At 41.6% G+C, this 27,380-nt stretch overlaps 1 protein-coding gene across 3 annotated transcripts in view; it reads right to left on the bottom strand.

Annotated features, from left to right (window-relative positions):
* Positions 1-22,438, bottom strand: part of LOC124619291 (vacuolar protein sorting-associated protein 35) — a 94,172-nt gene extending 71,734 nt beyond the window's left edge. The window contains exons 1-6 of one of the 3 annotated variants that reach the window (XM_047145565.1): positions 21,995-22,302; positions 21,851-21,887; positions 18,137-18,338; positions 15,601-15,724; positions 5,380-5,578; positions 4,979-5,173 (exon numbers count right to left, since the gene is read on the bottom strand). In XM_047145565.1, the coding sequence (XP_047001521.1) occupies positions 4,979-5,173; positions 5,380-5,578; positions 15,601-15,724; positions 18,137-18,338; positions 21,851-21,859 (729 nt within the window). In that variant the 5' untranslated portion in view covers positions 21,860-21,887; positions 21,995-22,302. Of the gene's footprint in view, positions 1-4,978; positions 5,174-5,379; positions 5,579-15,600; positions 15,725-18,136; positions 18,339-21,850; positions 21,949-21,994; positions 22,303-22,329 lie in introns of those variants that run through there. The other 2 variants (XM_047145564.1, XM_047145563.1) reach the window with 2 other exon arrangements.
* Between the last annotated feature and the right edge of the window lie 4,942 nt (positions 22,439-27,380).

The following is a 27,380-nucleotide window of genomic DNA, read 5'->3' as shown; positions in this document are numbered from 1 at the left end:
GCATTACAGCTGTGTCAATTTGGGACTGAACATGCTGCCTGAATAAGTGCACTAAGTGAACATTACTGATGAGAGTCTCCAAACCTTTCAGTCATCTATAACCTTGGTCCTCCTCTTGGCCATTTGCTTCATCTCCATTTCATATATCTTCTTCGGAATCCTCTTGTTTTCCATTCTCTATAAGTGCCCATACCATCTTGGCCTTGGTGTTTCTATCCTGCTCTGCAGAGGTTCCTCTTTCACGGTTTCTCTTACCCTTTCATTCCTCATCCTCTCTCTTCTTGTTACTCCCTTCCAACTTCGAAGGAATCTCATTTCATATTCCTGCAATCTGCTTAGATCTCTCTCTTCACTAATCATCTTTCAGATGTGTAGGTCAAGTGTTGGGTCGTAGCAACTTTTATGTATTACTTCCTTTCTTTTTTAGTGGGATGTTTTTGTTCCAAACCAGACTCCTGAAACTTTGCAGAAATGCTTCTGCCTGTCTGCCATGTTCACTGATTTCTCTCTCATTTCTTCCATAGACCTGTATCACACGTTTGTTTATCTCCAATCCTTATTCTGCTAGTTGGTTTATCTTTCTTTCGCACTGTAATCAGGATCTTAACTTTGTGTATATTAAATTTCATTCCATACTGTCTCTCAGTATCTTCCCAAGTATCCAACTGTTCCTGAAACTTAACAACAACAACAACAACCACCACCACCACCACCACCACCACCACCACTAGTTTTCTCAGATCAAATCATCCACAAAACACTGCTTTAGTCTTGTTTTCTCCAGTTTTTTTTCTTTTTTTTCTGAAACCTTATTCATTATATCATCTAAGAACACAATGAAGAGGAGAGGTGACAATGCTCTGCCCTGTTCCACACCACTTGTTTCCTGGAATAAATCTGGATTTGAATAATGTTCCCTAATAATGGTAAAATCTGCTGCATTCTTACTGTTTCAATTCTTGGAGGCTCTTCTCCAATGGACTCTCGCAACTTGCTAAACAAACTGTTAATGTTCCACATAAAGGTATCGCCATGTATTCTCTTGCGAATGGACCTTTTCACATTTGCATTTGCACTCCTTTCCAAACTTACCCCACAGCATCCAACTGTATCACCTTCCTTTATGCCTGAAAGGCACAGAGTCTGTATTCTTGCTTCTAAACCAGTGATGACTATTAAATACGTTTCAACTATTGGAGATGTCTCCACAAGGCGCTCATTAGCCAACCTGTTACAGTCATTCTGATGAAACGACTAGCTACAAGTTTGTGCTGTACCTCACAATGCACGAGAGCCTAATTTTCCCGTTACTCACTTGAGGTAATATTTTATAGTAGTTTTGTACTAAATAAGTAAGAGAAACTAAGCTGTGTAAACATACCAACAGTTTCACTGTAACTACTCACAGCAATCCTTTATAGGAATAAACAAACTGTACAGATAATCACAGGGGAAAAAGCACCAATTTTCAGCAAAGAAATGCTGGTACACATGATAGAATTCACAGGTTCTCCAAGTAAAGAAATGTGTGCTGAAATGTACAAACACAAACCAATAACTGCACTCTGAAGAAGCTCAGGCAAAGGCGTATTTACTTACCTGAAATATCACAAAACTAGAGACATAACAATCTTGCGCACAATCTCAAATCCTTGCAAACATTACGAAGGGTAGACAAACTTTTAACCACTATCTTAAGAAATGAAAGTTGTTTTATTAATTTTTTGTTTGTTAACAGGTACATGTCTGTAGCCTTGGCACACATTAAAATCACCACACCACAGGCGTCATTAGAGGGGCAAAAACGAAATGATACAGCACATCAATACATAAATCAATAATTCATTTTTTGCATATGAAAGAGTAAGTCCACGCTGAGTTGGCTGAAGTGCACAGAAATCATGCTTCACCATATGACACAGTGGTTATGTGATGCAGATGCTTCCATTGTGGTCAATTGAATCTGAATGATGATGAACCAGTAATCACAATGATGGTCCTGGTACTTCAAGATTGGCTTATTGCATTAAAGCGATAGTGGGAAAAGTGAAAATCAGTCATAGATTAGTATTTTGCACAATATTTTGAACACAACAAAGATCGTTACCCCCTTGGTTCTAAACCTGTCCGGACCTGCTCAAAACACCTGCCAAACTTAGGCAGCAGTTACCTAATTACCAAAGCACATGTTGGGGGTGTCAATACGACTCTGCAGAGAGCCAACTGCAGAAGCATGTGAGGCAAAGACCCAACCATAATTGGGTAAGGTGTTGCTGAACGTTTCCTGGGACTGTCATGGTTCCGTAGGATGTTAAGATGATGTGTCACAGGCAGCTGTCCAAGGGGCGTTTTTGCTCTAAGATAATACCCCACCCCTCATTCTGCGCAGGGCAGTCACATATGCTGCATATTTGGGCTCTAAACTTTTGCCTCAACCCTTTATTTTCTTGACATGGCACCTATACCTGTTCCGCTGAAATATATCATTTGACAGCTCGCATGTAGTGGATTATACTGTGATCGCGAAATTGCAATAGCTGCCACCGCACATGCCCATGGCTGACAGCTCTGAAGCATGTTTTGTAAATGTAGGTTACAATCAACATATATATAAGCCATCACATAATAATGTATGTATACATAATGACAACAAAGAATATTTTTCCAACAATGGAGAGAACGACTACAGAGAAAGCATTTGACAGTACACAAAACTAGGAAATAAACAACACCCAAAGTTAATAACAATGTCTGAGACATCGTTCCAAATTGTAACCATAATAGCAGCACATGAAATGTTGTATAACAATGTAAACCTAAGCATACGAAAGACTACTCTATTCACAATTGTAGAATGAAATAAAGAAAAAGATGTACAGCATTCTTGGTTGAAGAGAGAGACAGACTTAATTCTGTATACATTTACACTCACCAGTTTACCAAGTCATTGGCTCATCCGGTTCTCTTTCACCACCAACTGAATTTTTCACTGCCAGTATTTGGCTGGCAAGGGGAGGAGAGGCAGTGGCCTGAAGTTCCTGATCAAAAGACTTTCTGCCAATTTCCTGGTTTAAATACCAAACCTCTCCACAGTGTGCCTCAAAGTGAGAGCATCTGACACTGCTGATAGTGATCTGTCAGTCGGATGGAGATGTGCAGCATGGTGGACCCCCTTGTGCTATTTGCGAGGGGTAGGAGGCAATGTGCAGGCACAGGGTTCCGCCCTCTCCCTTCCCTCACATCATCATCCAACACAAAACAGTAGTACACCCCCCCCCCTCCCCCCACACCCCTAGTTTTACAAATACTGTAATGGAGCACGTTGTAAATAAATAAACAAAAGTTATCATCGGAAACAGCACCAACACTACCATTGTGGTTATGCATCAAGAGAAATCATTAACTGTTCATTCTAATTCAGAATTCTACCTATGGTCTGTGCTTTTCTAATAAGTTTACTAACAAAGTCTACATTTTGGCCCATGAGGTGGTGCCTACGGAAGCAAAACCTGATGTAATAGCCTTTCTACTTCCGTTATGGTAATAGACTTGTTATTATTTCTAATTTAAGTCTTAACATCACTCCAATTCAATTGGGTTGAAATGGGAGTGATAAGGTGGTAGACGAATTACAATATGACCTCCTTTCCTTGCAATTTCATCTACAACATATACACATATCACAGGCTTATTTTGTTTTACAAGTGAAAATAACAGCAGCTTTGTCATGTTCATGTCGGCAGCAATGTCTCTCGCCTGCAACCACGGCAGCATAGTTTCCTTGTTGTCACAAGTTGTTGGAGTTTTGTCTAATATCACAGAATGATAAAGTGCATTATCTATTACAACCATTGCTGTAACATTAAGAAACACCGGAGAAATAGTGGATGGTCCATATCTTCCTGGTAGTTACAGGTTTTTCTCGATCGAAAGTCTAAAAGGGCTTCACGCATAAAACCATTTGAAGAACCTGCATGGGCCACAACTTATGTGGCTCCTCTTCGCATTAGCTGATGACCACTGCTATTCAGAGAATCACCTATCCAGCACTTATCAACTGCTTCTCCAGCTTGGGCGCAGGTTTCATCTAACTGCATGTATACCCTTCCCAACAATTTTATGTACGGAAATACTACAAGCCGCACTAACACAAGCTTTTTTGAGCAAAAGTTTCTGTCCAGCTAATTATTTTAAGCGACTGCTCACACTTTTTAGTTCTTTGATTGAGTCCTAGAGTTTTTGAGGTATGCTCTAAACCTTTATCAGCAGGAACTGATACATGGCCCTGAAAATAAATATTCTTTTTCTTGCTAGTAAAACTCCTGCATCCTTCATAGCAATTCCCAAGCATGACTAATGCCACAAATGGTAATAAACAAACAGTAGTTGAAGTGGTAACATAACACGACTATATAGAAGCAGGCAGTTGCACACTAACGCACAATGTTTACACAGAAGCTGGCAACATGGTAGTGTTGATGCCAGAACCAGATTCTGTAGCTGGGCTGTAATTGGTTCAGAAGACACAGTGCCTCACGTTTCTCATCTGTTTGTCAACCATACTGCCAACCCACGGTGCATATGTAGTGACTATGAAGTGACATGTTTCAGTGGTTCAGGTTTTTTTTGATTTTTGACTACTTCCTCTTTTGTCAGATAAAGAAACCACTGAGTGGCAGGCATTTTCAAAATCATGACAGGTGGTTTTTTAGGTGGAACATTTCCTGAACAGGCCAAACCAAAACTTCTATAAACAAGGTCTCCACCAAGCCATCCACCATTCGGAAAAATGTATTGAAATTAAGGGTGAATGTGTAGGAAAGGATTAAAGCATTACCACATTTCATATTGACTGATTTCAGATGAGTAAAACTTTATGGCAACCCTGATAATTTATAAATATTTTCTGGGACTTTGTGCATTATAAACTAGTTCTTATAAATTTTGTTAATAAGATGTTCTCACAGTGATGCCTTACCTTGCGGTACTTATCAAGGTTGACTGTCTCCAGTTGTGAAAGACGCACAAGGTTTGTCCCAACCAAAATTCTTAACTCCTCACGTTCCTTTTCTCGCCTCTCTCTATCCCTTGAATGTCCTTGATGTTGCATACGCACCCACAGTTTATTCATCTCAGCAAAGTTCATTAATACAAAATCAATTGAATCTCGCACCTATAAATGCATCACAATTTCATGTTACTAAATATTACACAGTTCATATAAATAGGAAGTAGAAATTTACTTTTCTTCAGAATGAGCTAATTAGCAACAGAGTCACAGAAAACAAACATTTATTTACACAAGTCTTTAACTGTCAGGAGAAAGTAAGTGTGTGTGTGTGTGTGTGTGTGTGTGTGTGTGTGTGTTCTCACTCTTACCGTTCCCTCAGCTTCATCATCTACGTCTGCAACATCGGGCAGCACATTACGTGTACACTGCAAAAGATAGTTGCGAAGGAAGAGACCACGCAGGGGATGCTGCACCCCGCGGCACATCTCCACCAAATCACGCAATAAATCACGCTTGCGGCATGTGCCAGTCTTTATGTAAACAAGACCTACAGTAATCAGCAGATACCTGAAACAGTATTTCCATTTCAGGGTTTCATCACTGGCAATAATATTATACCTGCAAGCCAGTTACAACTTTTATACACTACAGTAAATAAATAATACAATCACTATAACTATTCTTTCTTTGACAGATAAATATCTACACTGATGTCAATGCTATTGCTGCTAAAAACCTATGTTGTATAATCTACGACACAGTCAAATGAAAATGAGACAGACAAAAAGAGTAAGTAAACTATTTATTGTTTCAAGAGTAATTGCCAAAACTGTTAATACGTTTATCCAATTGTGAGACAAGATGATCAGTGTCTGCATGGAAAAATGTTTGTAGTTGCCCACAGAATCCTGACTGTATGCAGGTGCTCACCTTTTCAGGCCTCTAAAAATTTGGAAATCGCATGGGGAGAGATTGAGACTGTATGGAGGATGTGTAAGAGCTTTTCAGCTTCTGCAGTGCACTCTAAACAATATTAGGGCAGGCCACATGTCGTCAAGGTTGTTTTGACTACACTGCTGAAGTTTCAGTGGGAGGTCCTTACACGTCTTCCATACACTCCCAATCGGCCCCTGTGTGATTTCCATAGTTTTGGAGCCCTCCAGAAAAACATCTGTGGCCTCATACTATTCAAGAGTCATCCTGTGGTGTTTAATAACCAACATGATTGCCTGTGTCCATCACAGCACTGGTCTCATGGGCCTCTTGAGGAAAATGGTATATAAAAAGTTTAAACACTAGGGCTGCAGACCTTGAGGTCAATGGCTAAAAAATTATCGAAGTTCCGAACTGAAATGAGTGGGGAAGAAATTACTCAGTATTTAAAGGTCAAGTTTAGAGTTGCACCATGAATTGTTAGTGGCATTACAGTCACCCAGTAAAAGGGAGTGGGGGTGTAGCAGGGAGATCAACTCTATGATCTCACAGTATGAAATCTATTCCTTAAGAGGGAGGCAGAGTTTCTTTTTGTTATGGTTTTAGGGTGCAAAACTGTTACGATCATTAGCGCCCGGTCTGTGACTTAGGAAAATGTATACACTCGCGCACACACACACACATATCCATCCACACATATATATACTTGTGTCTGTATGTGTGTGGATGGATACGTTTGTGTGTGCGAGTGTATACCTGTCCTTTTTTTTCCCCCTAAGGTAAGTCTTTCCGCTCCCGGCATTGGAATGACTCCTTACCCTCTCCCTTAAAACCCATATCCTTTCGTCTTTCCCCCTCTTTCCTGATGAAGCAACTGTGGGTTGCGAAAGCTTGAAATTTTGTGTGTGTGGTTTTTTTATTGTGTCTATCTACCAGCACTTTCCCGTTTGGTAAGTCACAGAATCTTTGTTTTTAATATATTTTTCCCATGTGGAATGTTTCAACTGTTGCTTTATCAGGAAAGAGGGAAGGAGAGGGAAAGACGAAAGGATGTGGGTTTTAAGGGAGAGGGTAAGGAGTCATTCCAATCCCGGGAGCGGAAAGACTTACCTTAGGGGGAAAAAAGGACAGGTATACACTCGCACACACACCCATATCCAACCGCACATACACAGACACAACCAGACATTTGTAAAGGCAAAGAGTTCAGGCCGAAACTCTTTGCCTTTACAAATGTCTGCTTGTGTCTGTGTATGTGCAGTTGGATATGGGTGTGTGTGTGCGAGTGTATGCCTGTCCTTTTTTCCCCCTAAGGTAAGTCTTTCCGCTCCCGGGATTGGAACGACTCCTTACCCTCTCCCTTAAAACTCACATCCTTTCATCTTTCCCTCTCCTTCCCTCTTCCCTGACGAAGCAACCGGGAGTTATGAAAGCTCGAAATTTTGTGTATGTGTTTTTTATTGTGTCTATCTACCAGCGCTTTCCCGTTTGGTAAGTCATGGAATCTGTGTTTTTAATATATTTTTCCCACGTGGAGCTGACAGTTGTTTTTGTCTCTATTTGTAGCTAATTAAGGAGATGTACTGGGCTTATATTCTTCCATGTTAAAGTAAGTTGACTGATCTGATGATATTGCTGGGCCCATATGATCACTAACAGGGTTTAGCTCAATACTTTCTACTGGGATTCATTTGCCATGGTGCCATCCAATTTGATCATGAACCTTCCCCCTAGATTGCCACTCCACCCAGGCAATGGTCACCTGACAAGGAGGTCATTGTCCCAGGTCCCAAACAACATACAACACACACTCCTGCAAATTCACAGTGACATATCAGCTCAGGCACCGATGGTGTGTTTCCTGGTAATCATGAGACTACCACAGTGTGGATCACCCAAAATGCAGACCACTGGTTACCGTCCTGGACATGGGTGACCTCCCACATGTGGCCCACACTACTAAGAGGTCAAACCTTGTAATGGAGGAGCCATTTGTAAATTAACTGAAAGGGGTACAGGATTCAACAAAATGGCAAAGCTAGCTGAAAGCAAGCACTGGAGGTAGGGCCGAGTCGACATCGAACAGAGCATCCTGTGGAGGTTAAGTTGAAGGGGGAAAAAATAATCAGAGAATAATACTGTCACACAGGAAGAGGTAAAATACTGCAATGACTCGGGGCCCCACACTTGCCACGCATGTATTCGCAAAAAGAGATGTGAAACCATATTCAGGGTGTGTCCAGAAAGCAATGTTTTTCTTTTTTTTTTTTCTTTTTTGTGATTCCACTATATGCTACAGAGCAGTCAGACTGGTTGGGGAGCGTGAGATGGGGGTTGGGGCGACCCTTAGCTTTCCAGCAGTAGGTCACTTAATTGCCTCCTTGCTTCTTCTGTGAGCCTCCATGGAGTGGTCACGTCAACTCACGATGTAGAAAACTTCAGAGCTCTTCTAGGCGATAAAAATCTTGAATTCTTGGTGCTCCACAGCTTTCAGATATTTATTACAATATATCTTCTACACACCACATGAACTGCACTAGAAATGTTTTATATAAAAACTAGTTTTCAGGTTTATAACGCATCGTCAGTGGCATATTATGCACTTCTATACCAGTGACATGCTTGTCAGTTAATTCAACAGGATCTGAAATATGCCCTATATCATTGTACACAGTTTGTGTAGACTGCTAGACAAGTGCATAATATGCAACTGATGATGGGTTATAAATCCAAAAACTGGTTTTGGCAAATAAAACATTTTTAGTGCAGCTCATGATGATAGGAGATGACTTAATAATCATGCAATAAAGCTTAGCGAGAAGCTCAACAAGGCACTGCTGGAAAGTTTGGAATGCTTAAAGAAGACTCAAGCAAAGCCTACTTGACCAGGATTAATGTGGCAATGATGCTACAGCAGCCCTACAGACCCAACCTGTCCCCGACAGACTTTTTTTTTGTTGGCTGAAAAGGAATATCAAAAGAAAGCCTCTCAAGTTGGTATATAACGTGTAAGCTACTCTGAGCACACCCCAGTTGAGGAGTTCCAGAAAGCTTACAACACATGGAAATCATGCTGGCAAAAATATTTTGTTGCAGAAGAATCACACCACACTTCAAAGAATTTGAAGTTGTTTAACATATCTGGAGGGGGGGGGGGGGGGGGAGGAGTGATATATTACTTTAAGACAAACCCTGTGTAAATGAAAAATGTGAATAAAGAATAGAAATTTACAGGGCTGAAATCAATATAAACTCGCTGCCTGTCACACTATAATGAAACAGACCTTTCTGCTCCATTTTGATTACATACGACTGAAACCAACAGCAAGATTTTTCCCTAGTTCCTTAACGGTGTAATTATTTTAGTACACAATAATAAAATCATAAAAAAGATTCCAAATGATAGCAGCTTTTATTAATACTCTCTACTGCAAAAAATACATCAGATATAGTCACAATTGTTGACCCATTCCTAAAGCTGGGCTGTAAATGTGACCTCTTTTCTTTTTAAATGTCAGTTAGCACAATACTATCTCTTATTAAGACATTTGAAAATGCAAGTAACTCAGATTCTTCCACTTAGCCATCTATATCTCATTGTTATTTCCTGTCACAAAATCTCATAACTTCCTATTTAAGACTCTCTCTAAAACAGATCTACCAGAATACATTACATGAATGTCCAAATGTGCTGCTCACAAAGTTATATAAAATTATGACTGGGTGTGTGTAAGAGAAGTTCTCAAAGACTTTTCTTGAATGAGCTCTTCTGTCATAACTGGGGAAGCTCTGGATAGGCTTAGGAACAGCAGTGCAAATGAGAGGCCAGAAGTAACATTTCTATACTGATTGAAAAATTAGCTACTAGGAAGAGGCCTTTACAGAAGAACTGTCACCCTAAGCACACCATTAGCTTTGAGTTCCTCTCTGGGAGACACCACCTTGACGAAGCACTGTCCATGCGGGTGGAGAGGCTTGCGTATCCGCGGGATGCTGAGGTCTATGCCGAAAGTAGAGGACCTACTGCCGGAAAGGCCTCAGCCGATGGATCAGACGAAGAGTGTCCCACAACATCCCTTCTTCCCTATCCACTCCTAGTCCTACCCTATTCCCTGACCCAACCCAAGGTGTTATGCGATCCGTGCCGAGGGGTGCGTGGCACATAGGAAGATGTGTCGCAAACGGAGCCTCAGGGATACCGTGTGACCTCCCTGAGTAATTAGGCTTACTCCGCGTGGGGTACTCGTGGTGTGGACCTTCTAGATCCCCAAATCTCGTGGGACCGACATGGACACGATTACAGAAAAAGAAACTGAGGGGCACATTGAGACCTCAGATACCCAAACATCGGGGACTGAACCGATGGAAAGCACTTCCACAACTGAATCAGGGTCTAGATCTGAGCCAGAAGTGGGAACAGTAACCGAGAAGTTAGACCAGATTAAGATCAAAGGTTTGTCTGGGGCCCAAAGGAGGAAGCTACTCAGGGAACAGAGGGAAAAGGAAGGAAAAGAATGGCTTCCTAAACACAAATGGAGGGAAGTAAAGGGACTAGAACCCAAGACCCCCAGGAAAAAAACTATCTCAGGTTGAAGGGGACACACAGAGCCCCACAACGTCAAAGACAGGTAGTAAGCGGATACGGGAAGAATCAAAGGCTCCCTCCTCCCTGGATAAGCGAGTCCAGAAAAAACTGAGGCAAGAAATAGGGAAACAAACCTATAGTACTGCAGTCTCGGTTTTTAGGATGGCAGTTATCCAGGAAGGCTATCCACTGGTGGCCATTACCTTGCAGCAGGAGGAACTAGTACAGATGGCCCTCTTTGAAAAGATTGGGCAGAGGGGAAAGGGGGGGGGGGGGGGGGGGAAGCTGGCCCAGATCCCAAATTCAGGAGGGTCTATCTAGACCGTGGTGCACTCATTTTCATCTGTGAGGGGCGCACACAGAAGAATGGCTTAAGGACAAGGTGCCAATGATATCCCCGTGGGAAGATGCGAAGCAGCTGGTCAAGACGGCAGCAGAGCTTCTTAAGACCGCAAATATATCATTATGGGTACCCAAGATTCTGTTCGGGAAAATAGGGGCCCAGAACCCAAAAGTCCTGACAGAAGAGTGGAGAGTGATTAACAAGAAGGTTGCTCCAGGAGGACGAACCCTGGTGATGGTGGTTGGTGAGAAGTCCCTGAAGGCGATGCGGGAGCAGGACGTGAAACTGCTTTTAGGGTTCTCGCAGGTCACCCTCAGGGTTCTCAAAGATGGCAGTAAGACGGAGCCTGGAGGTGCTGCAGATTAATCTGCAGCACAGTAAAGGGGCCTCTGCTGCTCTAAGCCGCTGCATGGAGAGACAAAGGGGCTGTATCGGGCCTCGGAGGCACTGGAGGTAAGCTGATCTATGCTAGAAATCTAAGAAACTCCAGAACATGCATCTATGTAAGAAACTGCATTTCTTTCATGCCAATGATGGATTTCTGCTCTAGGGACTTAGTGACCATCACAATGCAGCAATGTGAGGAAGGTATCACGAGGGAAATTGTCTTGGCCTCAGCATACCTTCCTTACGAAGACAGTTCTCCCCCTCCCTTGGAGGTGAGGAGACTGGTAGAGACTTGCCATCGGCAAGGTGACCAACTGCTGGTGGGGTGCGACGCCAATTCCCACAACCTAGTGTGGGGCAGCAAGGACACCAACAGTAGAGGTGAGTACCTTCTTGAATTCCTCTTCGCTATTAAGTTAGAGGTCCTGAATAGAGGCAATGAATCTACATTTAGGAATAGCAGAAGGGAAGAAGTAAGTGACATAACATTTGGTTCCATGACGATGGGTAGCTATGCCAAACAATGGCATGTGGTGTTGGAGCCATCCTCATCGGACCACATGTACATTAAATTCAAGGTTGAAATGGGAATCAGACAGACCATGACTTACAGAAATCCCAGGAAAACAGACTGGGAGACATACAGGAGAGACCTTGACTTAGGCTTATCGGAAATTAAAACCACGATAAGGAAGCCAATAGAATTTAAGGAAGTAATGAGGCTGTTACCTCTGCCACAGTGGCCTCATATCAGGATAACTGCACAATCACCAGGAAGTGCACAAATAGGAATGTTCCTTGGTGGAATAACAAATTGGAAACGCAAAGAAAACAGCTACAGAGACTGTTTAATATTGCGAGACGCAAAGTACAATGGGCTAAATATCGTGAGGCCATTGTCAGGTACAACCTTGCAATAAGACAAGCAAAGGAGGGATCCTGGAAGGCATTCTGTGAGGAAGTGGAAGGCACGGCTGCACAAGCCAGACTTCACAAGATTCTCACTAGAGTACCAACTAACCCAGGAGGTACGTTGAGGAAGGAGGATGGAGAGACAGCACATGAGACACTGGAATTGCTCCTAAAAACTCACTTTCCTCAATATGCTCTGCCGGCTAACACAGACCAGTATGTGACCCCAGAGAGATAACAGTTCTCACACATTCGAAGAGAGGACTGGGAATCGGCCAAGGAGTGTGTGAACTTCAACAAAATCCAGTGGGCAGTGGGAACATTCCAGCTCTCCTGCAACAGGCAGGAGGAAAGTTTGTAAGAATCCTATGCAGGCTATTTAGCTTAGCAGTAGGAATCATTCCCAATGTTTGGAGGGCAGTGAAGGTTGTCTTCATTCCAAAGCCAGGGAGAATTGATCATATCAAGGCCAAGGATATGAGACCAATCAGTCTGTCCTCCTCCATTCTCAAATCACTGGAAAAACTGGTTAATGTATATGTTGGGGAGAGGAGGCTATGTAGGGTCCCTCTACACCTGAACCAACATGCATACCAACCAGGTAAATCATGTGAAACAGCTCTCCACCAACTCGTCGGGAAGGTGGAAAAAGCACTTCACTTCCAAGAAATAGCCCTCTGCATCTTCCTGGAGATAGAGGGGAGGTCTTTCGCAACACGACCTTAGATTCCACGGTAAGGGCAGCAGACGTGCATGATCTGGGGACCACTATATGGAGGTGGACCAGAGCCATGCTTAGTGGAAGGAAGGTAGAGGCTACCATGTTGAATGAAAAGATGGTATTAAGACCACTAGAGGCTGCCCACAAGGAGGAGTTTTGTCCCCTCTATTGTGGAATCTAGTGGTGAACGAATTCACTGAGGAACTAAATTCCAGACAGTGCTTTTGCCAAGCATACGCAGATGACCTTGTCATGGTAATACTTGGCAAATTCACTGACACAGTTAGGAATATGGCACAAGGAGGGTTGGACATTGTGCAAAAATGGTGCATTAAACAGGATCTGAGAGTTAATCCTAAGAAGACTGTCATGGTGCCATTTACGAAGAGACATATTCAGCGTGCAAGTTGGAATCTAAAGCTCTTCGATGAAACTGTGAAATATCTAGGGGTAACCTTGGATGAGAAGCTAACTTGGACCCCTCATATTAAGAGTATCTGCTCCAAGGCAAAAAGCACTTTAGTGGGTACTAGGAGGGCTTGTGGCAAAAACTGGGGCTTAAGCCCCATGGGTATGCACTGGATATACACCACAGTGGTTAGAGCTAAGATATCCTATGAGGCCGTAGTGTGGTGGAAGAAGCTAGAACAGCAGGTTGCTGCTAAAGAGCTTGCTAAGGTGCAGAGATTTGCCTGCTTAGCCATAAAAGGCGGAATTAGCAGCACACCAACCACTGGAATGGAAGCCATGCTGGACATGCCTCCACTTCACCTTTGGGTTAAGATGGAGGCAGCAGCTGGGGCATACAGACTTAAAACTGGCCAAAACTGGGTCTCATTTGGATATCCAGAATCACACACTAACATAGTGAGTGAGGTAAATATAGGTATGGGTGGGGAAGTGCCCGCTGATTATATAATAGCTCCTAACTGCTTTGACAAGCCTTACAATATAATAATTGGAAGTAGGGAGCAGTGGGAGAAAACAGTTCGACACTGTACAGGGGACATCGTTTGGTTCACTGATGTGTTGAAAACAGATCAAGGCGTTGGGGCAGGGTTGTACGGGGTTCAGCCAAGACTGGAGAGCAGCATCTCTCTAGGGAAACTGGCCTCTGTATTCCAAGCTGAAATTACTGCAATCAGGGCATGTGTGGAGGAGTAGGAGTAGGTGCTACAATGATCATAGCATCTACATCTATTCAGACAGCCAGGCAGCCCTGAAATCATTGGCAGCTCCTGCAACAAGCTCTAAGATTGTTGCAGGTTGCCACAGGGCTCTGGTGGAGCTAGGGGGAAGCAATAGGGTGTACCTAGTGTGGGTCCCTGGCCACTCAGGGATCTGTGGCAATCATTAAGCCAATAGATTGGCCAGTATGGGGGCAACAACTCCATTTATTGGACCGGAACCTGTCTTGACAATCACCAAGGCTATGATCAAATTAGAACTACGGAACTGGCTTAGGAAACAGCACGTAGCATATTGGACCAAGGTCCATACACAAAAACATGGTAAGGTAATGATGCCCAAGCCACGTTTTAAAAGAAGCTCTGTAATCCAGGGATTGAACAGGAAAGAGATCAAACTCATGACTGGACTGATGACCGGCCATGGGAACTTCAAAAAACACCTACTCACTTGGGTATAATGGAAGAGGACTCTAAATGTAGGATCTGTGATGAGGGTGAAGAAACTGCATCACACCTAATCTTTGAATGCATGGCATTGGAGAGTAAAAGATACAGAATCTTCAGGACAACTAGACCTGAAGAAACTGTGTCTAACAAAAACTGCTAGAGGGTCTCCTTGCACTATTTAAGGGCACTGGTTGGCTTCACTAGATATACAGGGAGTGATACCACACAATAAACCTAGTTTCGGTGCGGGCAGTGGTGGGTTAGACCTAAGCTGTTTTAGATCTCCTGATCAAATCAAATCAGCTTTAAGTTACAGGCATGCCAGGAGGAAAGTCACAAGTTATTAACATATTTAAGTCCATTGCAAGATTTAGTCAATAATAGAGGAGCTGGAAGCATAATGAAAATTCAGTATTAGTGATGGTGGAATAAGAAATTTTACAAAGTTAGTGCAACAAAGTAAGTGGTAACTTGGTAGACAACTTGTCAGACTCGTTGTCACAGCGCGTACATACTCAATGTCTTTATTAGCAGCAAACAGTGACACAGGTTCATTTAATCAGCAAATATAAAGTATAATGATTATGTCTGACATTAAACATATTGCTTTGGTATTAGTCCATGCTATTTATAAATGTAAGTTCACTATGTATCTAAATATTCTTGAAGAATTATAGCAACACTTGTTTCCCGTATACAGCAAACAAAAAAGGGACAAAAGAATGCCATGTCCATAACAAAAATCCTCATTCAGACAACAAATTGGAAAGTCATGAAATGTTGCAATAGGAAACTGTTTAACGATTAGATTATCAAAATTTAAACTGCAAAACCTAATTTTCAACCTGTTCCTCTCCTCCCTCGTCTCCAGTGTAAACATTTCACTACTGCTACAGAAAAACAAACTTAATCTTAATCACATGAAACATGTCTGTGGTCGTTATGTCCAACTTTTAAAACTACTACTGATTTAAGGAAAACAAATTTCACCATTACCAGCTCTTTTTTTCGCCCACCATTAAAAACAATTGTTAGAGGTAGTTGACAAAAGTATTACAAATAGATACTTACAACCTAGGAACAATATTGCCTGCATACTGCACCAGTTCATAGAGATCTGCAACTTTTCGACCCTTTTGAAACTCATCCAGGAGGTAGAGCTCTAGGTGACGTAATTCATCTGTGATTGACATATCTACACATTCGTTGTCAAGGTGTCTACAAATGAACTACCTGCATAAACAGCTGTAACAAGTGAAAAGCAGTTGCTAGGGCAGGGCTCAACACCTAGCAGACCCACATGAACCTGAAATGGAATTCTCCTGTCAGAGCATGCCGGCAGTTTCCCCTCCCTGGTAACAGACTAATCTGTAGCATGGCCCAAAATCTACATTAGCTTGGAGCATGTCCCTTTGGTTGTGAACATGTGTGAAGGCATGTAATGTGACTATGAACTACAGGCTGTGGTAACAGATTGATCTACGGTGTAACCAGGATACATTAGCTCCATTAGTTAATGGAATTTTTGTTATAGAAAAACAGAAGGTAAATTCAGAAAAGTTTTTATTGCATAACTAGACAAATTAGCGCATTTTATGAGCTATATACTGCACATCAACTGTGAAAATGAGTTTATATGACAAGACCACTAGTATGGAGCAAAGGTTGGATTGGTGTAGGAGGAGAAGGAAATTGGTCGAGTCCTTTCAGTGCCACCATTACAGCATTAGTCATTTCGAGAAACAAAGAAAAACATAAATCTGGGTGTCCAGACAGAGATTTGAACCTCTGTCAGATTGGAGTCCACTGTCTTACCACTGTGGCGTCTCACTTGGTGGTTAGATTGGAAAGTAGCAAACTGGTTATGAGTTGGCAAAGCCAACATGTGCAAATACAAGTTAAAAGTTTCTGTCACAGACTTATTTGCAGCATAGGCCAAGATGCTTATTTTATGTTCTTTCCTTTATAAATAACTAAAACACGATAAAATCAGGAAAGCCGAACTATTTAAACAGAGAAATATCCAACATCAGCACATTATGTGGGGGTACCCAGAAGAAACTGAACTAATTTTATGGAGGGAAGAGCTTCTGTAATACCGCATTTTGCAGAGTGAACATTCCAGAGTCTGTACACAAGTAGGTCAGGACTAGTTTTGGCAGAGTTTATAGTGGCAAGTTTTTTGTGCAATTGTCATTTTTGCAATGGCTTATTTTAGTAAACAGCATCGGGTCGTGAAATTCTGTTTTCTGCTTTGGAAAAAAATGGAACAGAAACTCTTGAAACGTTAAAAGTGGCATACAATGAAGATGCTATGGGAAAAACTCAAGTGTCTGAGTGGTTTTCCCATTTAAAAAAATAGTGAAATGTTAACTGATGACAAACCTCATTATGGTCGTCCTTGCCCTGCCCAAACACATGAAAATGTTGAAAACATTCATGCAATCATCAACAGAGGATGACAATGGACCACTGAAGAAATTTTGGAGCTGTTGGGAATGACGGAGTTTAGTGCAGCGAATTGCGAAAGAATATTCAGGAACAAAAAGGACGGCTGTTTAATTCAAGCCATGACTGCTGAACAAAAACAGAGTTGCATGAAAACATGCTATGCTTTGAAAGAAGAGGCCTGAAATCATCCAAACATTTTTTCAAAAATTATAACAGGTCATGAAACTTGCTGCTATACTTACAATCCTGAATCAAAGCAACAATAAAGTCGGTGGAAGAAGTTCACCTCACCCCTAGAAAGAGTGTCAGGTGAAACCTAACATTAAGCAATACTGATTTATTTTTTCAATCTGAGGAGTCATCCATTCAGAGTTTGTTCCGCAGGATCATACAGTAAACCAGGCTCTCTCTACATGGAAGTTTTGAAAAGACTGTGCAACAGTGTGCAGCGGAAGCACCTTTATTTGTGGCAGTTGGGTGACTGGTTTTTCCATCACAATGTCCCTGCTCACACAGCCATATCTACATGACATTCTTGACCAAAAATGGTATGACCCCTGTTCCTCCCCCCACCCATACTCACCAGACCTTGCAGTTTTTTCTTTGTGTCCTTGAACAAAGAGAGACATGGAAGTAAAGTTATTTGACGATGTTGCTGAGGTGAAGAAAGGAACGATGGAGACCCTGACAAGCATCACAAAAGATGAATGTAAACAATATTTTAAAACATGGAATAAAAGATTAGACACATGTATTATTGGAAGTGGAGAGTACTTTGAAGGGATTGATGGTTTATGCTCCAAATGTGAATAAATAAGTTAATAACAAAAAAATAAGTTCAGTTTCTTTTGGGCAACCTTTGTATACATTCAAGGCTTAAGAGACGGGTGAGGGCAGCAAACAGGCGAGGCATGCTTGGGAGTGTAGAGCTAAAGTTTGTAATGTATGTAGAAATTAATATTGGCCCAAGGGAGGCACACAGGTTATTTGCCCAAGGAAAAACTCTTGTAACATCCACACACAATAAACTTGGTTTCTCTGATTTTTCTACATAATAAGAGAAGGCTAGAGTGAAGTTCACATAGTAATTGATATTCTGGCATTACAATACTGAACACACACTACAGTATAGATATATAATATAAGTAAAGGATACAAAGTTCATAATAGCTCTTAGGTGACAGCAACGACGTTCTCAGTTCACCGAGCATAGTGGATGCATGCTTTAGCCCATCCATGAGCTTGTTCTTATCTAGGCAGCGCTTCATCTGGAAGGCCTGCACCTTGACCACACCAAGGGCCTCATCCAGCAGCTTCTCCTGCTCCTCCACAGGAGAAAGCTGCACTGGGCTGGTTGGCTGCAACAAGGAGATAACAGATGGGGGCAATGCATCACAACACGCGGAACATTGATATATAAACAACATATTTCAATGAGGTGACTTCAAAAAGTGAGTTACAGATTATTACACTATGCCAAGTAAATTTTACTGAATTCTGCACTACACTTCAAAGCCATACACCGTTTTTCAAGTCACCAAGTTTCTTTAAACATCAGTTGGAATGTTCTACCAATCACTCAATTCCTCGACACTAGAAATCCACTCCTTGGTCACGAAGACATTCGTGAGCTGCTATGTGAATGTCCTCATCACTGCAAAATCATTCATCCCAGATGTTCCTTCAGCTTGCTGAAAATATGGAAATTGTATGGGGCAATATCCTCATTCCTTCTCAGTTAGCATTAGCCTTATCTGTGTATCCTTGGTCAAACTGTTGGTATAATTACACTATAACTGGACATGACATTGTATTTGGACCATATGCTGCCAGGATTTCATGCTGAATCTGTATGCAGTTTAGACATTTTATCCACAAAAAGCTGGGTATGCCACAAAGCTGAACGCAGAGGCACATTTGAAGGTCATCAGGAAGGATGTTGGGAGGAGGGGAGGAGGGAAGGAGGGGGGGGGGGGGGGAGGAGGGGGGGGCAGGGGCAGCAGTAGTTCCAATGAGGGAGCAAAGGTGGAGTACAAGATAGGTAAAAGTTCACTGTGTGGTATTCACAATCTGTGTATCTTTATCTACGATCCACAAGCTACCTCGCAGTGTGTGGCAAAGGGTACTTTGTGTACCACAGCACTTCCTCCATTTCCTGTTGCAGTCTCTGACAATTTGCGGAAGAATGATTGCCAGTAAGCCTGTGTGTGAGGTCGAATCCCTCTAATTTTACCTTCATAGCCTTTTCATAAGATATGCATAGGAGGAAGGAATATAGCTTTTGACTCTTCTACGAACATACATGCTTAGAACTTTTAACAATAAACCACACTGTGATGCAGAATGCCTCTGTTGCAGCTTCTGGGACTGGTGTTAGTTGATTCAGCTCTATGATGCTTTTGTATTTACTAAAAGAACCTGTAACAAAATGTGCTGTTCTTCTTTGAATTTCCCTCTATCAGTTCTATCGGATAAAATACTGACAAGCAATATTCAAGTATTTGTAGAGCGAATGTTTTGTAAGCTACTTCCCCTGTTGACGGGCTATACTCCATGAGGATTCTTACAATTAATTTGTGATTATTTTTATGTAATCGTTCCACACCAAATCTGTACGCATCTACTCCTACATATTTTATGGAAGTAACTGCTTCTAGTGATTGTTCTTTAATTTTGTAATCATAAATAAAATTGCATCTTTCTGCCTACATATATGCAATACATTACATTTGCTTTACGTTGGGGGTCAACTGTCACTCCCTGCAGATCTTCCTGCATTTTAAAACAATTTTCTAGCACTGTGTCTCCTCTGTATGTAACAGCCTCATCTGCGGAAAGCTTCATGGAACTTCTGACATTATCTACTAGATCTCACGCATGTTGTGAAAAGGAATGGTCCACTATGACGCCCCTGGAGCATACCCGAAGCTACCTTTACTTCTGAAGACATATCTCCATTCAGAATGACATGCTGGGTAATGGTTGCTAGAAACTGTTCAATCCAGTCACACAACTGGGCAGATATTCCCATAACCTTGTATTTTGTTCATTAGGCACCATGTGCAAGTGTATTGAAGGCATTCGATAAATCAAGGTACACGAAATCTAATTGGGAACCTGTATCTACTGATTACTGGGTCTTAAGATTGAACAGAGCAAGCTGAAGTTCATGCAATTGTTGATTTTGGAACCCATTGTGGTTCCTTTGGCCTCCAGAAATGCCATAATACGCAAACACAAAACATGTTCCAAAATTCTAACACTGACCAATGTCACATGATACAGACCTACAATTTTGTGCATCTGCGAACCTTCTTGAAAACGGAAATGACCTGTGCTTTTTTTTCTAATCATCAGGAACACTTCACTCCTCTGAGACAAATTATTTTGCATATCTTATGCAGAATCATACTGGTATCCCATCAGGTCCAGTGGCCTTCCGTGTTGAGCTATTTCAGTTGATTTTCTAAGCAGTTGTCACTTATTTTGATAGCAGCCATTTTGTCATTTGTTTAAAGGAGTCGCTATAGCATGATCTTCCTCTGTGAAACAGTGCTGAAAAAATGTTTAGTATTTCAACCTTTTTTGTATTGTCTTGCATTTCAATTCCATCATGGTCACAGAGGCCTGAATAGATGGATTCAATCCATTTAGTCATTTAACAAATAAACAAAATTCTTAGGGTTTCCTGTCACAGAGAATTTTACTTTCAAATTTGGTGAACTCTTCACACATGGCCATCCTTATATTAATTCTGGTTTTGTTTGTCTGTGAGACTCTGGCTATGCTTGAGTTTTCAGTGAAGTTCTCTTTGCTTTTGTAGCAGTTTCCTAAGACAGCTGTCTAACCACAGCACGTCTTTTCCATCCTTCACAACTCCACTCGGCAAATGCCTAGGCCTATCTAAAGTGTATGGTACAATGCTCTTCTATTTTGTTCATTGATACTCAACATAATTAGTGCTGGAGATGAACTTTTCCTGCTGACCAGTTAGGCAATCCAAAACCTGTTTCTTCTCGCTCCTGCTATCTTCTTGAAGTCTGTATTTGTCCTAAAGAACAGCTGCATCATAGTTTGCAGTTGGAGGTAGCCAATGGGAGGATGGTAATTGAGTAGCCAACAAGCTCTTAACCAGACATCACCTATGTGTGGGGGAAAAAAAACAGAAATCTTTTGCATCCTGAGAACACCCCTTCATTCACCTGCTCTTGAAATTTTTTATATGAGTATGTAATACTTCTGCATTTACTTGTAAATGTTGTAAAAGTTATTGATGTCTGATAGATAATACATAGTTTGGGTCGTGATGAACTGTTGTATTGCCCAAGGTCTATGTAGGTCTGATGGTAATAGTTTTATTTACACAAAATAGGGTTTATTCCCACATGGACTCCTAAAACTTTCCATTAAAAACTTATCCTTATTTATTCCTGTGACAAAAAGCACTTGATAACATCTCAACATCACTGAATATTGAGAATCAACTGCTGCTTTGAAATCTTAATTATCCACAATTAATCATTGCAGCTATATCAACAGTGAACTGCAGAAATAGTCAATGACATATTCCATATCATTTTGTTTTGGCACACATTATGAAACGTCAATTCTGCTGATACTACAGCTTTTATTATTCTAAACATTCACATGAGGACGCCTTATATATGAGAGGGAGGGGAAGAGAAGTTGTTGACAGTAACATTAAAAAGCCTACTGGAGTGATTTTTAAATATTTTCCAGCTACTAGAATAATTACTTTGTTGACAATTTTGGTTCTGCAAGATATTCAAATGTCATTCAAGTTACTTGTTCTACAACTTAATGTACGGTTCAAAGCATGAATATGATTTCCAGTGTCCTTTGTACGCACCTTGAACATATCTGGTTTTAACTTTGTGTTCTGGTTTCTGAAAGGTGACAAAATCATCAATAACACTACCAAAAATAATGTACTAAATTGTATAACAGCACGTGATAAATGGTATGCATTTGTTTCTTTTTTTTCGTTTACAACCTTGAAAGAAGAGACGTCCAGTACCGGTGACACACATAACACTAGAGCGACCGTCTCGGCCTACGAGGCAATGCTAAAACTATTTAAATCGGTAAAACGGGAAAACTAGCTGTTCTGTGTGAAGGAATAGTAAAACAATTTTCTCTATCGCCAAACTCGGGAACATAACCTAGATGACATAAATAATACTAAACATCAAATGAAATGCACCACGAACGTTCGATGTGCAGAAACTGTTGTGCACTATAAATCTACTGTACGCTAAGATCACAAGCGAACTGTTGTCAAATAGCAACAAACATGTAGACCTGCTGCACTAGCAGAGTTACACCTACCATTTTCCTCCCATCAACACCACGCAATTGACGTAACATGGAAGACGAACTCAAATGTACATTTCTATGTCAAATATCTGTTACTCAAATGTAGCATCGTATAAGAACATATCATTGTAATTAACCTTTATCATCTTACTTCCTTATGATTGGTAAATCTGATAAGTGTGTACGATAGAAGCTGAAATGACTCCGCCTCGAAATAGACGCGCGTAATTCGAACAACATACGGTTTCTAATCGAAACAAATTGACATAAATAGCTGTACAAAGGTAAGTATTTTTAACCTAAAATATTTCGTACCGTATATTAGTAACACAAATCTCTTTGTTGCATGTTATTATACGTTAAAATGAAAAACACCGATATAGACTTTGCTGGTCGTTCTATATAATGTTAAGAATTTAATTCAAGAGCAGATGAGATTTTATTTATAGTTATTTTTTAGATCCGTGGATGCTCGACATGAGTTTGTCGCCAGGATGTAGAACATTTTTATGGATGTACTGGTATGCGCTTTCAGAAACTCACTAGGAATTTCCAGCACTGAACAATCAGAACCATAACTAAAAGACAAGAGACAGAGATGATTTTCACAGGCATACCTCTAAAAGAGCTCTCTACCAAAACAGTGTTCATTATGTACCCAAAATACTTTTTAGTACATTGAATGCTACAATAAAGAAAATTTAAATGTTCATAAATTCAAGATAGAGCTAAAACAATTTTTAATAATGCATAGCTTTTATAACATGGAAGAATATCAGAATGTGAAAAAGTATAATTATTTTGTTATACTGGTGTAAGATGATTGTATTTATATGTAAGTTTGTAAATAACTCTAATATAAGAAATTTTATTGTAATTAGCCCTGGCTATGAATTGACACATCCATACAACAGATGAACGACGAGACTAAATGAATTGAATGGAACCATATGGTATTGGAATAGTTATATGCTTGCTCCTTTCTGTGTCATACTGAAATTTTAATATTTTTGTGAAAATCATATTTACTTTTTGTATCATGATCATAATATGCACTGTTGATTTTGTAAATGGTGCAATTCTTGTTGGCAAAGTATGCAAGTGGAAAAACATACTTACATGGTATGATGTGGATCCCCAGCTTCTGTAAGAACATCGAGGGTGAACACCACCAATAACTTTGATGACCTGTTCTGTGTAATAAAGACTTAATTTGCTTTTGACTGGTTACCCCAGAATGGTATGTCATAAGTGAATGGAAATCTCCAAGGTATGAAGCTTTGAGTATTTCCAAGTCACAAATAAGTGCAATAGACAAAAAAGCAAATGCTGTCGAATTCAGTTTTGGTCAAAGATGTGAACTGATCCGTTAGGGTTATTATTAATAAGTAAGCCCAGGAATTTGGAAGACTTAACTCTAAATATTTCTTCATCACCACATTTTATTTTTATCTTCTTGTTTTGTATGTACTGTGTGCAACTGAATGATGCTTACGTTGAGAGACAGACTGTTTGAAATGAACGAGTCTAGAGTTTCTTTGAATATAGTGGTCACAATGTTTTCTATGATGCATTTGGATCCTTTGTTAATCATAATGTTTCTGTTCATCTGTGAATAAGGTGAACTGTTTTCTTGGCTCATACACTATGGCAGATCAGTGATAAGGATTAAGAGTAGTAAGGGGCCAACAGCACTGAGCCCTGCTAATGCTATTACTGTACTGTTCCCTGAAGGCATCATTACAGTAATTTCCATATAGGTCATTCCCTGACAAGTCAACCAGAGGTACTCACCTAACATATCCAATTTTGTTAAAACTTTTACAATAGCTACAGGCACATTTCAAAGGAAGTTCTATAATGTTTTAGCTCAACACATGTTTCACTTTTGACATCGCAGCCATTAGTTTGGAAGTTACTCAGCCAATGTGCATATTATTGCAAATAAATGATCATGCTTAACAATACTTTATAAGATGACTATTGCAGTATGAAATATGTAAACACTGACGAATTCAATGAAGTAGCATATTTTTCCACAATTGCTGCTCAAAGTGGGCAGCCCACTGCACGAATGCCATCTCAGTTTCAACCATTGATATTTCCAGCCTAAAAATATTTTTATATCACTATATTGTTTTTTAGCAATGAAGTTGATGTAAGACCACATGATACACTACTGGCCATTAAAATTGCTACACCACGAAGATGACGTGCTACAGATGCGAAATTTAACTGACAGGAAGAAGATGCTGTGATATGCAAATGATTAGCTTTTCAGAGTATTCACACAAAGTTGGCTCCAGTGGCGACACCTACTACGTGCTGACATGAGGAAAGTTTCCAACTGATTTCTCTTACACAAACAGCAGTTGACTGGCGTTGCCTGGTGAAACGTTGTTGTGACGCCTCGTGTAAAGAGGATAAATGCATACCATCACGTTTCAGACTTTCATAAAGGTCGGATTGTAGCCTATCGCAATTGTGGTTTATCGTACCGCAACATTGCTGCTCGCATTGGTTGAGAATATGGAATCAGGGGGTTCAGGAGGGTAATACAGAATGCTGTGCTGGATCCCAACAGCCTTGTATCACTAGCAGTCGAGATGACAGGCATCCTATCCGCATGACTGTAATGGATTGCGCAGCCACATATCCATCCCTGAGTCAACAGATGGGGACTTTTGCAAGACAACAACCATCTGCACGAACAGTTTGACAACGTTTGTAGCAGCATGGACTATCAGCTCGGAGACCATAGCTGCGGTTACCCTTGACGCGCATCACAGACAGGAGCGCCTGCGATGGTGTATTCAACGACAAACCTGGGTGCACGAATGGCAAAACGTCATTTTTTCAGATGAATCCAGGTTCTGTTTACAGCATCATGATGGTCGCATCCGTGTTTGGCGACATCGCGGTTAATGCACATTGGAAGCATGCATTCGTCATCGCCTTACTGGCGTATCACCCAGCATGATGGTATGGGGTGCCATTGGTTACACGTCTTGGTCACCTCTTGTTCGTGTTGATGGCACTTTGAACAGTGGATGTTACATTTCAGATGTGTTACGACCCGTGGCTCTTCGCTTCATTCGATCCCTGCGAAACCCTACATTTCAGCAGGATAATGCACAACCACATGTTGCAGGTCCTGTACGGGCCTTTCTGGATACAGAAAATGTTTGACTGCTGCCCTGGCCAGCACATTTTCCAGATCTCTCACCAATTGAAAACATCTGGTCAATGGTGGCCGAGCAACTGGCTTGTCACAATACTGTGGTGTCACCGCCAGACACCACACTTGCTAGGTGGTAGTTTTAAATCGGCCGCGGTCCATTAGTACATGTCGGACCCGCGTGTCGCCACTGTGTGATCGCAGACCGAGCGCCACCACAAGGCAGGTCTCGAGATACGGACTGGCACTCGCCCCAGTTGTACGGACGACGTAGCTAGCGACTATACTGACGAAGCCTCGCTCCTTTGCCGAGCCGATAGTTAGAATAGCCTTCAGCTAAGTCAATGGCTACGACCTAGCAAGGCGCCATTAGTAACATTGCACGTATCTAAAGAGTCTCACTTGTATCGCCACAATCTCCAGATGTACCAAAAGGATGGATTAAAGTTAAGTATTCCAGAAGCTACGTACTTTTCTTTATAGCATTCATTACGTATCCTGTTTCAGACCTCACGCCATCCTGCTTTAGCTTAGCGCGTGCCTTTCGGCTTCCTCTCATTGTGTCTAGGCTGTCTTGTCTAGACACAACATTTTTTGGCGACGAGTCAACGAAAAGGGTCTTGTTCTTTCTAATTGCTTATGTTTACTTGTGTCATGGCGTCGCCAGATGTACTGTCCGAATTTTATCGCTTGCAGAATCAGCAGACGCAGGCGTTATTGGATGCCCTTGGACAGCTCGTCCAGGGTCAACGTGCACTGTCACACGATGCGGCCGCCGCCGCTTCACCGCTACCGCAGCCACAACATGCAGTTGCACCCCCATTTCGTCCCTACGAACCAGCTAAGGAAACCTGGACAGAGTGGTCACGCCAGTTTGGATTTCATCTCGCCGCCTACAGAATTTAAGGTAACGAGCGGCAGCCTCATTTATTGGCGTGTGTAGGGGTGCAAACGTACCGTGTGATAGTGAAATTATTTCCCTGACGCGACGTAGCAACTCTGTCCTACGAAGAAATTTTGTCGGCATTGGGCGCCTATTTCAAAGAACCAGTCAATGTCGTTGCAAAAAGGTATACGTTCTTTCGTTCAAAACGTACGGCCGGTCAAACTAATAGGGAGTGGGTTCCAACATTGCAAGGCCTTACAAGGGATTGTGCTTTTGAGTGTGAATGTGGACTCCCTTATTCAGATACTATGGTGCGTGATGCAATAGCACAGAACGTTTCTGATGTTCGCATACGGGAACAGATTTTGAAACTCGTCAATCCCTCCCTTCAACAAGTGATAGACATATTGGATAGACAAGACACGCTTGACTTTGCTCAGGAATCATTTGCAACTTCGCCAGCCGTGTGTAACATTAGCCGGCCCGCCGGGCGCGTTGCACGGCCCGGTAAACTGCCCAAGGCATACATCCGAGTCCAGAGCACCTCCGTGCCATACAAGACTTGCCTTCGCCGCAGAATTTGAAGCAGCTACAGAGTGTGTTGGGTAAAATTAACTATTATCATCACTTTCTGCGCAATGCCTCTTCCATTTCAGCTCCGCTTCATCGCTTACGCCGTACAGGTGTTCCGTTCGTCTGGACGACGGAATGCGAACGCGCCTTTCGCCAGTTGAAGTCGGCGTTGCTTTCAAAGACTTGCCTTACGCCATTCGATCCCCAGAAACCCCTTTTGTTGATGGTAGATGCATCGGATTTCGGGATCGGTGCTGTGCTTGCGCACAAAGATGGATCGCATGATCGCCCTATTGCCTTTGCGTCCAAATTGCTCTCGTCTGCGCAAAGAAATTATTCACAGATAGAGAAAGAAGCTTTGGCTTTCGTGTTTGGTGTTACCAAGTTCCATGATTTCTTGTATGGTCGTCTGGAATGCTCGATGGT

This window comes from Schistocerca americana, chromosome 6 (genome assembly GCF_021461395.2).
Source record: "Schistocerca americana isolate TAMUIC-IGC-003095 chromosome 6, iqSchAmer2.1, whole genome shotgun sequence".
NCBI classification, from domain to species: Eukaryota; Metazoa; Arthropoda; class Insecta; order Orthoptera; family Acrididae; genus Schistocerca; species Schistocerca americana.
This window is presented reverse-complemented; position numbering and strand designations above follow the sequence as displayed.